The sequence below is a fragment of the Zonotrichia albicollis genome, chromosome 4 (genome assembly GCF_047830755.1).
Source record: "Zonotrichia albicollis isolate bZonAlb1 chromosome 4, bZonAlb1.hap1, whole genome shotgun sequence".
NCBI classification, from domain to species: Eukaryota; Metazoa; Chordata; class Aves; order Passeriformes; family Passerellidae; genus Zonotrichia; species Zonotrichia albicollis.
In genome coordinates, this window is record NC_133822.1 from 16,033,178 (window position 1) to 16,050,372 (window position 17,195).

Below are 17,195 nucleotides of genomic sequence, written 5' to 3' on the forward strand. Positions count from 1 at the left end.
AGTTTTAAAATCACAAAGGAAGAAAAACAGAGGCGAAGTTTTCAAGACAGGCTCAATGTATTTCACTAACCCACAAATCCATTTTTAACTCTATAGGCCTTACACTGCCTTGTGTGCACATTGGATAGACTTTGGTATAAAAACATGAAAGTGAAAAGTTAAAGACTTGGCATAGTAATCCAAAGTCAGGGTTAAAAAGACAAAACTATTTACATTTAGTTCTACAACTTCCTTGCAGTACTTTAATCACAAAAACAAAAGGCATTCAGTAATATAGGACTAGAACAGTAAAGAAAACTGAAAAGAGAAATAAGAACGAGTTAAAAAAAAGGTTGCAGGGAATGGTGAATTATGGTCCACAAACAAGAGATAAAAAACTGCCAATGAAGGGATTAAGGAAGGCAAGACATTACCAGAGCTGGGAAAAAGAAAGATTATTTCAGAAGATGACTTATAACTAGACTGACAGCCTCTGTAGAGACATCCTCTGACAAACTCTTATTAAATTCTTTCAGTTCTGTATTCCAAAACTCCTGGAAATATACAGATGGGCTTCTGAAGTCACTCTGTGTGTGTGTAGATAAGCATGGGTGTATCACATCCAGCACACTGAGCCCAATCTTGATTCAATGCAATCCAAACCAGAGTTATCCAGTTCCCATAAAAAGCATCTGAAGGACCATTTCTCAACTTTTTACAAAAATATAGAGCTCAAGTGCATAAATGCCTGCTGGGCACCCTTTGCTGTGACCTTCCACAAGAATAGTGCTTCATTTCTTCTAGATGTTTGTGGGCACATATTCAAGGTAAGGTAAGGTGGGTAAGCAGTAGAAATTACTGGCAGAATCGTCTGTAACAGCAGGTAAGAACACTGCATTCATTTATACAGAGAGACTAATAAAAATGTGTCAATTAAAAAATAAATGGTTTATATAATTAAAGATTTAAAATCTTGAAGACTACATTGAATTACAGAGAGCAGCTAAAATTTGTTAACAGTTAAAACATGGCAAAAGTGAATATCTTTTGGTATCTTGGTACCTTGCAATTTGATTTCCCATGAGTGTGGAAATGCACGGCCCTGAGTATGGATAAAAGAGCAGATGAAATTCCATAATGAATAATAATATAATAATAAATGGCAATGATTTAAAAAATTATTGTCTGCTTTTATCAGCTGAAGAGCTCACCTCTGCTACCTGCTTTCACCACTCACAACACGGTTTCACCACGTTTTGGTGCGGCACACCAGTAAAGCCCCAACCAGCAAGTTCAGGGCCTTGTTCAGAGCTGGACCCACCAACTCACCTGCTCCTGGGTCATCTTGTGCAGCTCCTTCTCCCAGGCTGCCTGGTCATCATCCAGGTGGTAGGAGGCCGGCGGGGTGAGCCCACGCAGGATCAGGGGGTCGCGCTCGTGGCACAGCGCTGTCAGATGGCCGATGTACAACTTCAACTTGCTGCGGTTCTGGTCAAGTTCTAAGAGGGGCTGAATTATCTGGAAATAAGAGAGCAGAGACAGTGAGAACACCTAAGCAGTGATGAAGGCAAAGATCAGCCTCTAAGTTACAATCTTGTCCAGCTTCACGGTGGAAGAAACCTGAACACTCTTTCCCTTGAACTCCTGGTCCATAATGTACCAACCATCCAGAAGGAAAGCAATGACATTGGTACTGTATTTGCATTCCCCCCAGATGAAGGAAGGAATGATGAATCTGACTCCATGTTCTCAGAAAGCTAATTTATTATTTTATGATACTATATTAAAGAATACTATACTAAAGAATACAGAAAGGATACTTACAGAATGCTAAAAAGATAATAATGAAAACTCGCGACTCTTTCCAGAGTCTCAGCACAGCTTGGCACTGATTGGCCAAAGAGTTGAGAACACCTCACACCAGAAATCAATTAAACAATCACCTGTTGGTAAACAATCTCCAAACACATTCCACATGAGCAAAACAGAGCAGAAGCAAATAAGATAATTATTGTTTTCCTTTTTCTCTGAGGCTTCTCAGCTTCCCAGGAGAAAAATCCTGGGCAAAGGGACTTTTCAGAAAATGAATGTGACAAACAGCCTGAGACCCAAGCAGTGATGAAGGCAAAGATCAGCCTCTAAGTTACAATCTTGTCCAGCTCCACAGTGGAAGAAGCCTGAACACTCTTTCCCTTGTACTCCTGGTCCATAATGTACCAATCATCCAGAAGGAAAGCAAGGACTCTGGGGAGAAGATCCAATGGTGACAGCTGTGTGATTAGACTGGGAAATAATGATGATATGGATGAAAAATGAAACAATATTAAACTGAATGTATTAACTCTAGATTATCTAATAGTACTTCAGTTTAACTACTAAAAAAAAAAATTCTGATAAAAGGTGTCTGTCCACAACTTGTCCAAAAGCAATGTCAATATAGATTTTTAGCTTGTTTTGCCAACAAATATTTCATTGTAAATTAAGTAGGCAATAAACATGTTCTAAAGAGAATAGCTTCAAATTATGCCAAAACACAACAAATCTAAGATGATTGCACCTCTACTGCAGAAATTGGATAGAGATATGTCTTCACCAGAAAGTTAAAATTTAATTTTTTATAATGCTTTAGATAGTTAAGGTATAGTCTTCTATAGTTTCGAAATGGCAATGACTTTTATTAAACAGGCCAGACTCTATATAACAAACTAAAAAACTGCAATCAAAGGACTTTAATAAAGTACTATCTTATTTCATTATACTTTACCCAATCTGAATATAATCACTGTTCTTTAATGCAATCCAAACCAGAGTTATCCAGTTCCCATAAAAAGTATCTGAAGAATAATTTCTAATTTTTCACAAAAATATAGAACTCAAGTGCATAAATGCCTACTGGGCACCCTTTGCTGTGACCTTCCACAAGAATACTGCTTCATTTTTCTAGATGTTTGTGGGCACATATTCAAAACTGCAGTAACGCAAACCTCTAAAGGTTTGCAGCTGATGAAAAATTAGGGAAGAACTGGGCTTAGGGCCTCTTTTCCATAAAATGAGGTGCTGGGCAGGGAGAGCAGGGAAGCCCTGCCAAAGTCCCAGCAATTTCTATTGGTGTTCCCAGGCAGAGGCTGCACCTGCTGTTTGTTACTGGGCTGGGGATATCTTTTCAATAGGGCACCTCTGACCCTGCTAATGAATAAGGAGTGAGATAATCTCTGAGTCAACAAAACAGGGTGCTGGCATGACTTTCAACAAAGATTCTGGCTTCGACCCCTTTTAATAAGGCTGTCAGGGCTCACTTGTTTTGTTTCTAACACTGTTTTACATGGATTAGTTGCTGTAGAGTGTGAGGATCTGAGAGGCATGGCTGGCTAAGCAGCTAACTAACGTCAGGCTCTGTGTCCTGCTGAGCTCAGCAGCCCACACCAGCACATCAGGGTGCTGCCACACCCACAGGAAAACAGGGGAGAGGAGTCAGGCAGGAAACCTGCAGGACAGAGAGAGTGAGCTCATGTGCTTTACTAAAAACCTGTGCAGCCTTGGGGCAACCTCTGCTGTATATGCATATATAAACACACATATGAAAATAATGCTTTGTTATATCAGGATGGGATGAGTGGACAAGGAGGTGGATGGACAACTGGCTGAAGGGCAGACCCCAGAGGGTCTCAGATCCCTGTAATTAGTGGTGCTGGGTCTAGCAGGAGGCTTGTCACTAGTGGAATTCTCCAAGGGTCAGCACTGGGTGAATAAATTAAACAGTGTTATTTACCTTATTCACCCAGTGGCCAATACCACAGAGAACAGTGTCCCTTCAGAGGGACCTCAACAGGCTGGAGAGGTGGGCAGGGAAGAAGTGTTGGAAATTCCACAAAGGCGAGTGCAGGGTACTGCACCTGGGGAGGAACAACCCCATGTACCATCACAGGCTGGGGCTGACCTGCTGGGAACAAGCTGCCCATGAGCTGGCAGTGTGTCCTTGTGCCCAAGAGTATCCTGGGGTGGATTAGGAAGAGCATTTACAGCAGGTCAAGGGAAGTGATCCTGCCCCTCTGCTCTGTTCTGCCCTGGTGAGGCCACACCTGGAGTGCTGTGTCCAGTTCTGGGCTCCTCAGGACAAAAGGGACATGGAGATCCTGGAGAGGAGCCATTGAAGAGCAACAAAAATGGTGAGGGGACTGAAGCATCTCTCTTACACGGACAGGCTGAGGGAGCTGGGCCTGTTCAGCCTTGAGAAGGGGACCTTATCAATGTCTGAGTATCCAAATGGAGGGTGTCAGAGGATGGAGCCAGGTTTTTGGTGGTACCAAGCAATAGAACAAGAGGCCATGGGCAGGAACTGATGTGCAGAAGTTCCACCTGAACATGAGGAAGAACTTCACTGTGCAGTGATCATGCACTGAACAGATTGTCCAGAGAGGGTGTAGAGTCTCCCTCACCGGGGATATTTTGGCACTGTCTGGACACAATCCTGTATCCCATGCCTGGGATGGCCCTGCGTGAGCAGGGAGGTGGGAGCAGATGACCATGGTGGTCTCTTCCAGCCTGATCCAGCAATAGCAAGAGATATTTCAATAGAAACAACACAGTTACATTTCACTCCCATCACCAAACAAAACTGTCTTTAGCCATTATATCCATCAGCTTTGGTTATTTACTGAGTTTGCAATATGTATCCCGATTTCATACAATATCTGTTACCAAGATTATGATCTGAAAGTGTATTGCCTGTGCAGGTGAAAACCAGTGATGCTTCTAATTCAATAGATTTTTTTTTCTATCTTTCTTACTATTTGGTTTGCCCACAGAGAGTAAAATGATGGATTATCATATCCTAAGAAAATACTGTTCTATAAGAATGTAACAGTCAATAGTCAATATGGTAGTTATTGGACTACCGTGACTAGTCCAATCAATGTAGCTGCCTTGCATTCTTTTCAGATACCACAGTCTCTTCAACATCCATCAGAGGTGCAGATTCCAATCTGAAATGAATCTGTCTGGATAACTTTCCTGGCTGTTCTTTGTGAACGGAAACCTTCCTTGATGAAGAGAAAGCAGAGCTATCTAGCAAGTAAGAATGGAAGATTTTCATACAAAAGTTCATACAACTGCTCAGGGATAAATCCCCTTTCCAAGCACATTCCTCCTGCACCCTTCCCCCTTTTACCTCGAGCTGGAAAGAGGCCAAATGAGGCGTGTGAAAGTTCTTAATCAGCATCCCCCTAAAGCTGTTCACAGAGCAATCATTCCCTCACTTGGGATCCATTAAAAGCTGCCAGTCAAGTAGGAAGTGCCCTTCTATCTGTGTTCCTGCCCTATCTAATTTGAACTGGCCACTTAGCAAGAGGCACTGTGCTTCCCACACAGCAGAGCTGCCCCTGCCTTATCTCAAGAGGGTGTAAGAGCATTTGCTAAGTGGAAAAGCATGGCAGTGCTGGGTTCACAGCCCACACCGTTTTCTCATGCTCAGCTCAGAGCTGCAGAGCTTTCTAGGAAAACAGTGGGTAAACAGAGCAAACCCACGAATATCTTCTGAAGCAGCCCTCATTCATTCATTGCCCTGATAGGTTTAGGCCATCCTCATCAATGCATGGAATGGAGTCTGCTTAGTGTACCCTCAACTTCAGAATATTGCTAATGGCCAGCTAAGTTTGACAGCATTTCACTAAAAAAGGCAATCACTACAACTCTGAGGCAGAAATGTGAAATGTCTGACAAATCTCTCATGTAAACCCAAACCAACTCAACCAACTAATAAAGATATTGTGAACATATTCCAAATTCAACTTGAGATTTCATACATTTAAAAAAATATTTGACTATGACAAATGAGAATCTAACAGTAGTTGTACAAGTCATTGGGCCAGAAAAGCTTTAGAATGAAATGATACTGCTTCTTCAATAGTGGTCCTACTGCTGCTGGACAATGGTCAACTGAAATATGGGTAACTGAATTTCAAGTTTTATATGCTAAGTCTCTGCTTTTAAATATCTCTATGTACACAGCAGCGTCTACTGGAAATATGCAAAAAGTACATAGGTGTTTATTTGGAAAAGAAAACCAGCAAAAGTCCATAGACATCTGCAGAATAAAGAGTGAGTTTAATCAATGTGCAGTTCACCGCAACCACCAGCTTTAAATTATGCCTTCTCCAGGCAGAAGGGTTAATGACCTGGTCACCTTTCTCCCTGCTAACAATCCCTTTTTTTCTCTGAAGGAAGCAACCACTTTTCTTTTTCAGAACCAAGTACTTAATTTTACTAATTTCAGAGAATACCTTCTAAATCTCTACTTTAAAAACCTGCAGCTGCCATTTTGAAACAAAGTCTTACAGACACCCCTAAAAGCTGCCTGTTTTTGCAACTGCATCAGTCATCCTTGTAAAAGTTATTTCCTTACACAACTTGGCTTACTCATCAGAATAATGCATCAATGTGGAGGTTGATCATGAATCAACAGCAGTTATCTTTAAGAAAAAGGGAGAAAATAACATTTTTTGATACAAGGCAAGGGCAATATAAAGTGCCATATATACATTTGGCATGGGCAGGATTGCTGTCATACCCCCCATTAGCCTGAGTGCCTTGTTTGCACATTTCCACTACAGACCCCTAAAGGGCAGAGTGATGCTGGTGAGTGCTCTTCATTTTGCAATCAAATAATTCAGTAATTTTCTTAACTTACCCCAAAATCTCTAAATATCTGAGGAAAAAAAACCTCCATGGAAGTACAGCTACATCAAGAAGAAAATAAAATAGAACTGACAAGTAATCTCAGGGGTCAAAGTAAACAACGTGAGGTAAAAATGACAGTGACAGTGCTTTGGTATTAAAAGTGTAGGTGGAATAAACCTGAATGTTTCGAAGGAATTAAGCAATTTGAGAAACAATCAAGCTTGCCAGCCTGGTCTACACACCATGAGTGTTAATTGTAAATCCGGCACAGCACAAATGAAGAAGGAATTCTGAAAAAAATCCAAGCAGAAACCCAAAGTACCACCAAACACCACCTCAAAACTTCAGAAATGTGAAATGCCTCACAAATCATAACAAATATGATTTATATATGATGGACATAACAAATATGATGGACATAACAAATATGTTTGGAAACACAGTGCAGGTAGTCCTTCATCTCCTATCAACCACATCTCTGCCATGTGAGTGTGGAAAATTATTTTGAAACTTTGTTACATACAGATGCAACTATGCTACCCAACAAAAGCTACTTCCCAAACTACCACTGCATGGGAGAAGATGGGGCCAAAGATTGGGTAAGCACATATGTTTGTTAAAAAGCAATTATTTCAAAAGGACCTGACAGATCTCTGTATACCTCCCTGTATCTGGGTTTTATTATAGATATTGCCAGACAGGGATATTTTGCCTTTATAGCTAAGAATCTTATGCTGGGAGATATGAAAATAAACTAAGATAGTGAGTGACACAGTCTGGAAGTATTTGCATAGCAAATTGAATTATCCCTTCTTGCTCAGACCATTTGTTTGTGTTTGGCAACAAACACAAGGGTTCAACAATAATATTGTAACCACTGAATGCAGTGGAGTTTTATGAGGCATGAATTTGGCTCACAATGTGCAAAGCTTTCCCAAATTCAGGGCAATTTATCACTGATGTCTTCCCTTCATTATTTTAAATGGAAACAGAAGAAAGTTCTCAAAAAGACACATCTTGACCTCAGCTCAGTTCAGCTCAGTTCACAGATACACAGAGATACTTGGTTTCTTCAGAAGACCCCCACACAAAAGCTCAAGGACAGGCTCAGTATTCTTTAGATTTGTTTTAAAGACAAAAAAAAAAAAAAAAGATTTAACTCTAACCTTCATAATTTTCTCCCCATAAACCAGAACAATGTACGTGAGGAGCTAAAAGAGATTCTGGCTATTTTGACAGAGCTGTCTTATTCAGTTCCTTTCTGACAGAATCAATTAGGAAATAATTTTTATATAGCAAATGATTTTTGAAATTTTTATACACCATGAACAAATCCCATGGATTAATGATTTCCAGAGTTCACCCTCTTCACCTTGGGAAAAATCCAGACCAGAAAAAAAAATAACTATAAAAACAAACCAGGGAAAGGAGTTTTGTCATTAGCTCCCTCTGTTTAAATAAAATCCTTTCCCCATCATGTAGGTGAGGCAGAGAATTGCAGTGGGTTGGTAGGGTTCCTGAAGCACTCAAAAAGAGCAAGTGGTTCTAAAATATTTTTATACATAACAAATCCAGAAGTGCTTTCCATGACACTGGCAACTTTCACTTCTGTGGGCTGTGGAGCAAAGCTGGCAGGGAACCACGAGAGGAACAGCAGGGACTGCTGGGGATCAGAACTGAAATCCTCATGAGAAGTGCCTGTAACTGCACCAAGGGGAACATCAACCTTCAGGAATGAGATACCTCAGCAGAGCTGGAGGGAGTCTTTGCACACAGCTTGAATTTTACCTGTTTTCTCATTCCCTTCCTTTCAAAAGCAAGGGCATTCACTCAATCTCTTACCCCTAAATAAATTCACTGCACTGTGCACACCTCACACTTCTTTATTATTAAAATTTCTTTCATTTGAGCACTTCACCCCTGTAAGTTGTGTTAGTTACCAGGTCAAATTTTTGAATAATAAATTAAATTACAGAAAGCTATGAAACTGGGTAGTCAGATTGTTGATACTGACAATTATCATCAAGGGGAAAAAAAGTAATCCCAAAGTATGCAAAAATAGTTTAACAACTGTTTGCATCTTGTACATGTGGATTTAAACAGCATTGTCCTGACCAAACTTTTGTAGGTATAACTAGGCAAGTTTTGATTTCACAGAATCAGATTTTATGATTCTGTGAAATCAATCTGATTTATTTTCACAGAGTCAGATGTTATGCTGATTCCTTCTCTACAAAAATAGAGCAGCTTGGGAATAAGTAAGAATAACCTGCTCTGCTTTTAATGCATTCAAGCTTTCTAGCACTTGAAGAGTGAAGCACCAAGTACCCACATTTCTTGCTGGGCTGGATTTTGTCTATTCCCCTCTCCCTGTTATAAGGGATAAAGACAAAGAGTGTCCCACACTGCTCTGAAAGCAGAGCATGGCAGCAGGGCACTGGGAGAGGTGTCCAAGGCAATGCTGATGGGTCAGGGCTGTGCTCTGCTCTCCGTCCCACTGCTAACGCAGACCAGAAGGTATTCCTAAGTAGTCTAACAGAGAACACAATCAGGGCTTTTCCTGTTCAGATGAACTATAACCCCCCTGGCTGCAGGTGACAAGAGTCTTGGTCTTGTCCTTCTCTAACTCTGGCTCCTCATTCTGCTCTTGCAGCTCTCTACCTGCTGAAAGACACTTTGAAAGGTTTATGAAGGTTTATCTGTCTTTAGGAAGTATTTTTGGAGTTGCTTACTCTACATTCAAACACAAAGTCCCATGAATAAATACACTCATATTATAAGTATATACAGTAGTTCTTATCTAAAAGTTACTTTAACAACCAGATGTAGTTGGAGAGCCCATAGTGAGCACTCTGTGAGATGGAACTGTAAATCCTGACATGCCCATCAGTCATTATGAACTTCACCAGCCAGGGAAATGCAGTGTCTAGATTGGCTATATGCCCTTACAATTTTTATTTTAGTTCCCATTCTCTGGAGCTTATTTTCATAATTAATGCACTGGAAAGCAGGTTTGGGCTTGATTCTTTTTCTAACATTGTCCATCTCCCCTCTCCCTCAGGTTTTTCCTCCTAAATGACAACTGAAAGGGTTTGGCTGCAGCTGCTGGTCCTGTGTCTCTGAGTGTCCTGTCTGGAAGTGCCAGAATCACTGGGAAATAGTAGAGAATATCACACAAACTGCAAGGAACAGCTCTTCTAAAAGTGGCCAGAAACAAGAATGTCTGAGTGCAGAATTCCTACTTGCTACAAAGACCAAGCCACTAGTAGAAGATTATGTTCAGCTGCAAATCAAAAGAGAAAACAAGACACAGACCTGGCATAATCTCATCTGGCAGAAATGAATGATGGCCTTGTTGCAATTGTTTTGCTGAAAAGCACAAATCTCTACAAAAAGAAGCCAGCCATCTGTTTTGAATGTTTTAGACTGTAAGTATCTACTTGTGTTCTTCTTTGATCTGTAAGAATAATAGGAAGACAGTGATACAGTCCAGTTGCACCTCTGTTGTGAGTGTTTAATTCATCCCAGAGCTGCAGATTACAAAATTCCATCTGGAAATTTTAGTTTTATCATTCTGGGATCAGAAAGAAGATGAACAGTGTATCAAGATCAGTTCTTTTGTGCTCATAGATATAACATTCCTGGACAGAGAATACATTCTTCTAACAGAAATTAGTTAATAACAGCAAAATAATAGGTTTAAAAATAAAAAAGCTAGCAGAAGAATTGCTTTCCAAAAGAAGAAAAGGACCTGGAGTGGAAGTTGACTTTGTCTCAAGGAAAGCATTCTTCTCTATCCCTTCTAAGGATAAATTAGTTACATCATCTTATTTGAGTGCATCTCATTAGGGTTCTTGCTAAAAGGTTGCCCATCCAAAAAGGGGGAGAGAAGAACCCTGACTGTCACCAATATGACCAAACAAATCCAGGCCCCTCTCTCTGTCAGGACATGTTTAAGCAATGCAAGATTATCTCATGGAGCTGCCTTCAAATTTTGCACAGGGTATGTCTCCAAGGCAAGCACATGACACTTTCACAATGCTTTTACAGACCTGGATGAAGAATTGTAATAATGTCATTATTATACTACACAATCAGTTTGTAGATTTTTAAAGAGGGGAAGAAATGACTCTTCAGAAGAGAAGAGATGACAGTAAAGAACAAGAGACAGTGGTCTAAAGAGCTTTGTCCAGCATGCTGGAATGGCAGCTCCTTGAAAATATGGGTTATTTTCCCTTTTCTTGGGAAGGAATACGATCTTGGAAAAAAATAAGATGTAGTAATAGAGTCAACTACCAATCTAACACAATTTCAGGAACAATTTCAAAATGAGGTATTAGAATCTCCATCATATTGCTTTAACAAGGCAATTTCCAAATATCACACAGTAATAATACCTAGCACTTATACAGCACTTTTCCCAAGCAGAACTTGCACTTTTACAAAAATTTCAGCTCTTTTTACAATTAGAGAATTTGAGACAGGGAGAAAGAGAACAAGTGAGTGGTTGGAGATGATGCCAGGAAAGAATTTATCTTCTGAATTGTGGTCTAGTACTGTGTCCAGTAAATGACAATGTAATATGAGTCAGGCATGAAAGCCTGGTGGTTTTGACCATTTTGCATGATCTAACAATGAAAAACACCAGATTGAAAATAAATCTAGTCCAAAGGCTTATGAGGTCACAGTGTAGTGAGTGACAATACTGAGAATCTCAAAGTGTGACAGCAGGACAAGCAGTTCTGTACAAAATGTGGATTGTGGAGGGAAGCTCACATTTATGTAGTGAATTAATGCCTGTGTAATTTAAATATGGAACTCATATTGAAAAACTATTTACTTCACTAAAAGAAATCAGCATCAAATAATATAGAAAAAAATTTCAATGTTCTCCTCAAACTTCCCAAAGTATAGATATTTTTAGTGTTGTAGAGATCCCAATGAAAACTTCCAGTTGTTTGTCTGCTCTGGTAAAGATTACATTAAACCTTGAGATGACCCAAATATTTTCCTGTAATGACTTACTCCTCTTTCCACCACAGACATCACCTCTGAAATCTGAAGTGTTAAATTTTGTGAGTGCCTTCAGTACTTAAGTCACAATACTCAGTGCTTCTGAGTTAAAATCTGTCAAACTCAATTACTGAAGAAAAATGTCACAAAGAGCCTTTTTGTCTTATAATATTTTTAGGGTAATAGGAATTGCCAATATTTTCATTGTCTTGGAATATCCCCATTTTTATGCATTCTAGTTCCATGCTTTTGATCATTCCATCATTGCTCTAGTAAGTATTATAATTATTTTCAGTCAATGAATGGATGAAGCAGATTTCTGAACCACACCCACATTTTCTCCCATTTTAGGCTGTGCTTCACAAGACAACTAAATGAATTGAGCAGCTTTGGGAATCTCTGTATGGAAGCTTTGCTTTACTTCCCTCACATGGCACACACCTGGCACAGACTGACAAGAATAAACACCCACCCACCCTATCCTTTTGCATGTATTAGATCTCCTAAGGTGTAAATTCGTATTATTCTTGATAAAAGTGAGTGACAACTAATTAAACCACTGGCCTGAGCAGTTTAGCATTTGAGAAAGGCCAAAGAGCATCCCTGTGTGAAATCACACTGGAATGGACTGGGATGTAGAGGAGGATAGAGCTCCATCTGGGGAATAAAAGGAGTCATAAGAAATTCACACAGCAAGGAAACGGGCTGAGGAAAAAATGCTAGGAAAAACTATTTCAGGATGAAAGATGGTATTTACATTGAACTATAAACTGAAATGTAAACTACCATCCTCAGAAATTACAGGGAGGGTGCAGATGTTTATGAACAGTGATCCATTTCAGGGGAGCTCTATCAGATAATGCTGTCACGTACAGACTTGGCACAATTAAATATTAAATTCAGACCATTCCAGAATGCTGGAGGGGAAAAGCCTTAAGACCTAAACCATAAAAATAAAAGAATGTAGTTAACTATTGTACACAGTTTTTTGTCTCCATTTAATCTTCAGTATTGACCAGAGGTGACTGCATCCACAGACCTGAAGGAACTTTAAAAAACAAACTTATTGCCAAGTCCTATGCTATTAATTACACTTTATCATTGTAATACATAAATTTAATTTAACCCATGGAAGTTAGGGACTCTGTAACTTACATCATCTTAGCTTTTACAAAGAGAATAAGGACTTTTTTTTAAATGAACATGGAATATCACAGTAAAAACATGTACTCTGCTGGGAATCACTGGCTTGGGAAGCATCCATCACCTTTATACCTTCCCTGCTGATGTATGCACGACAATGTCGAGGCTGACAAGTTTCTCTGATGAGATGAGGGCAAGGCAAGGCTGCTGGCTGACTCATTATTTTGACTGGGATACTCTGCAACAGCTTTCTTGAGGAAAGTGCCTCAAACTGGAGACATAAGCTGTTTTTAATGTCAACCACCCATTAATTCAGAAAACTCTGAAAAACCTTAGCACATACTCTGAAATATTCTTAGCACAGCTGCCTTCTTAAATGCATCAGCACATGGGAGAGGAAAGAGAAGAGATCTTTCTCAGTGTTTTCTACACAAACTCCATGCTTGCTCCAGAAGGAAAATCAGAATTATTCCTACCTTCACAGTGAGTGTCCTCTTCCTTTTCATCATTCACTTACCTGCTCTCCCCTGTTTAATTTCTGTGCTGCAGCTGATCTTTACAAGCATCACCTCTAAAACTTTTAACAATACACACGAGCGCACAACCATTGCGGGAGCGGTGATTCAAAAAGAATGTGAAATCAACAGCGAGTGCAAATTAATGAAGCACTTTATCAATTTGTCCACTAAAGAGATTTTCTCAGCTCAGACCCCAAGGCATGAAATTCAAGTTTGACACTGCCACAGTTGGATTAAATTTTTCAGATGGTTGGCTTGAAAAGAGGGATTTGATCTATGCAGACAGACTCTAAGTCTGTAGTTAATTGAGCAAGTGCAAGAGATGAGAGTGCCTTATTCTCTCATGAATGTTTTACAAATCTATTACAAAGCAATAATTTTCAGAAATGCAAGGGTCCAAGATTTCCACTGAAATTTTCAGTTTTCTTTCAAGTAACTAATATGAAAAAATCAAATTCTTAGAAAAAAGTGCAGAGAAATTGATGTGAAATATTTTTTTCTTAAAAGGAAGTGAAGAAGGAAAAAATTTCATATAGATTTTTAAAATACTGTCATCAGTCTTCAAATACTTCAAGCACTTCAGAGAAATATATTCTGCTTTAAAACTGATACTCCAAGGCATAAATGAATGCTGTGTATTGTAGGGTAATAATCAGTACCTGACTCCTGGCCAGTAAGAGTTTTTTTTTGCTAAAGAACAGGCTTGAGGAGCAGGCTCTGTCCTCTGCACTGCCTTCCCTTTTGGAAATGGGCATTGTTGTAGTGACAATTTGACAGCACAAAAGAAAAAATTGTGGACGTGGACACAGAGAAACAAAACATACTTTAAATGAAAAACAGCTCCTAATTTCTCCCCCACTGTTTTGCAAGAATGAGGGAGATGGAAGGGAGAGAGGAAGGTTAAGGGGATATTCCTCTTTGCCTTCACATTTACAGACAATTCATGTTCCTAGTCCATCTAGAGAATGCTGTACTGTGAGCTGATAAATATCTGTGACTAGTTAGGTCAGCGTGCACGGCAGCAATCTCTGCAGCAGATCTCCACATGCTCAAAACCTTCAGAAGGAACATTATCTTCAGGAGGAACATTATCCTGGAGCACATTCTTTACAAACCAGAATCGAAAAGCACACATAGGTTTGGCTAGGGCGCAAACTGCTTTGAAAAAGAACCCCACCGAAAACATTTCCTCCATGAAGCCAATGATAAATGACACGAAAGACATTTCCTGCTCCCTCGTACTTGCACAGAAACTCAATTACATGCCCTGGGAAGCTCTCCCCACAACATGGTGAAACAAGGAGAGGATGATTGGAAGAGGAAAATCACAAACTGCACAAAAGCACACGAGAAACACCCTCATGCAGGGACATGGGAGCAAGGGGAGGGAGCACAGGCAGGTTTGACACAAAGCACAGCAGTGAGGGTGGGAGTGACTGTCGGAAAGTTTTCTGTTGGCAGGAGAGGTTGGTTCTCACCGTTCTGAACAAAATGGCTGAGCTAAGAGCATCTGACTGGTTATGCCCAAATACCCTCCTCCTCATCCTAGAGGTGCACAGGAAAGCCCCAGAGCAGCATGGGAATGAAATAAAGAGTTGGTTAGTATTTAAAGCACATAAAGTACAAACAGTAGTACAAAGCGTTTCTATTCCTTATGCAGTATCCTGAGCCTCTTTGAGGTACAGCCTTCTCTGCTCCCTTGGAGGCTTTGTCAGCTTTCAAAATGCCCCTTTGCAAAGGGGAAGTGCAATCAGAGCCTCCTCCCACCCCCTCTCCTCCCTATTGCCCTCCGCTGTGGGGTCTTTGCAAGAATTTCTATAAATGTCTACATTTTATTTCATCTGTGAATGCTACGCTGCCTTTACTTGCAAGCATGTACTAAAGTTTCATGCTAGAAATGGTTTCAGCTCTCTGTAAACTTCAGAGTAGAAACAAGAGATATTCTAACATTTGCACCAAATTAAGATTAGGAAATCCATTTAATTTTTAGTATTAAAAATTTCACTCTCCTGAAAAAGGAGAGTGAAACACCAACATCTTCCAAAAACACTGCAGAAAATTCAAGCCAGTCAACATACAGTGGAGAAAGGTATTAAATTAAGATGTAAAGAGAAGTTCCCTTGAAAATCAGAGTTTTTCTGTTTATTTGATTGTATATACCCCTTCTTGTTTTCTGATGCAGATATGAAAGGAGATTTCTCAAGATCTATTTTTGCAGGGTGAATAAGTAATTGGCTTTTGCCATTTTCCTCTTGTACCTTACTCATTATTTCAGTGTTTCACAAAGCTGGCACTTAAAGGTCTAGAGAGATATGCTTCCCTTCATATCTCACCAATTTCTACATGAGTCAGAGGGCAAAGAGAAGCATTCCTTCCCTCCATTGAGGCAGTGATTAATAATGGCTAATATTTTAATTAAACTGCAGTGGATGAGATTACAACATGGGATGTGCAATTATGTTGGCATTTTCTGTGCTACCCAAGGGATGGTTAATCTCTCTAATAGTTATCAAGCACACGGCTCCTGTGCTTTGTAAATGCCACAGGAGGCTCCTCACTGCTCTGGAGATGGCAAATTGATTTTCCTTCAGTTCATGGCCCATTGAGTTTGTGAGGGAGCAGTCTGTGCTCATTTGGCACCAGGGCTGGGATTTCCTCGTGGGAAATGGAGGGAACTGCTTGTATGCAATCCACAGATCAGAAAGCTGATCCTGGAGCAGGATTTCCTGCTACTGAAGACAAGAAACAGTCCTGGACACTCCACACACTCAAGCTACTAAAATCTGAATATGTCACACAGGACTCACATTTTAGGAGAGTGAAGTTTTTGTTCCTTTTCCATGTACCTCCTCCTCTCCACCCACCTAACAACAGCTTGGTACCAGGAATTGTTCATTCAGGAGTTTGCACAAAGCCAACACAACAGCAACACCCAGTTCTGGTTTATAACTCCATTCTGGAATGCTACTTTTGTTCCAAAGTACTGCAAGCATGTCATGGGAAACTACTTATGACACAAAATCATCAGCCCTCACAGCAAAAATGACTTTACAAACAAAAAAAGAGAGAGGCATTACCTGGTCAGGGGAGGGCTTGTGGTTGGTTTGGTTGGAGTGGGATGAGGATTTCAGGTGGTCATCCTCATAGTTGTCAGCCATCAGCTTCATACGGTTCTGAGTCTGTTCAAAAAAGCAAGAAAAAAGAATCTCAGTCTACCTTCTAATGAGGAACAGGGCATTTATACAAGTGCATATCCAAAATCCATACATGGGAATAAAAAAGACACATGCCTAAACACCAGTTGGTATTACCACAGAGAATTGGTAAAAACTGTGGAGACACATTCCAGCCTGTTCCCTTTAAGGCTAAATTAGTTGTGCAATTAAGTGGATCATCTGACTTGTACCTACTAAAACTTGTGCTGTGCAAGAAATTAATTTCTTCTTAGAGATTCTTGGGATTAAGATTCAGACACCAACTTGGAGAATAATTCCATGAAAACATGAGTTAGGTGTCCCTAAGTCAATTTAAAAACCCCCAATGAAGCCCTCAGAAAGCATTTAAAAACAAAAAAGTAAACAAGCTGAAAATAGGTTATTACTTAAGAAGTCCATCCAGTACAACATGCAAATCAGTTTTCAACTGATATATCAAAGAACAGAAAAATTCTGAGACTGGTCAGAAAAATGTTAATTATACAAAAGCCATCCTGTGAGGAAATTAAAAAGTTAATAAATAGATATTGGGGAAGAAAAGAGTCATCATGAAGACTTATAAAATTAAAACCTGGACACAGTCATGTAAAGAATTAGCAAAGTATGAAACAAGTGTTTTTGTTTTCCTTCAACTTTTGTATTCTAAGAAAAT

At 39.8% G+C, this 17,195-nt stretch overlaps 1 protein-coding gene across 17 annotated transcripts in view; it reads right to left on the reverse strand.

The window, feature by feature from the left end:
- Positions 1–17,195, reverse strand: part of ERC1 (ELKS/RAB6-interacting/CAST family member 1) — a 269,997-nt gene that overhangs the window by 16,732 nt on the left and 236,070 nt on the right. For 10 of the 17 annotated variants that reach the window (XM_074538921.1, XM_074538929.1, XM_074538927.1 and 7 more), the window contains 2 exons: positions 16,406–16,507; positions 1,309–1,497 (listed from right to left, as the gene is read on the reverse strand). In XM_074538921.1, the coding sequence (XP_074395022.1) occupies positions 1,309–1,497; positions 16,406–16,507 (291 nt within the window). Of the gene's footprint in view, positions 1–1,308; positions 1,498–14,806; positions 14,874–16,405; positions 16,508–17,195 lie in introns of those variants that run through there. The other 7 variants (XM_074538935.1, XM_074538936.1, XM_074538934.1 and 4 more) reach the window with 1 other exon arrangement.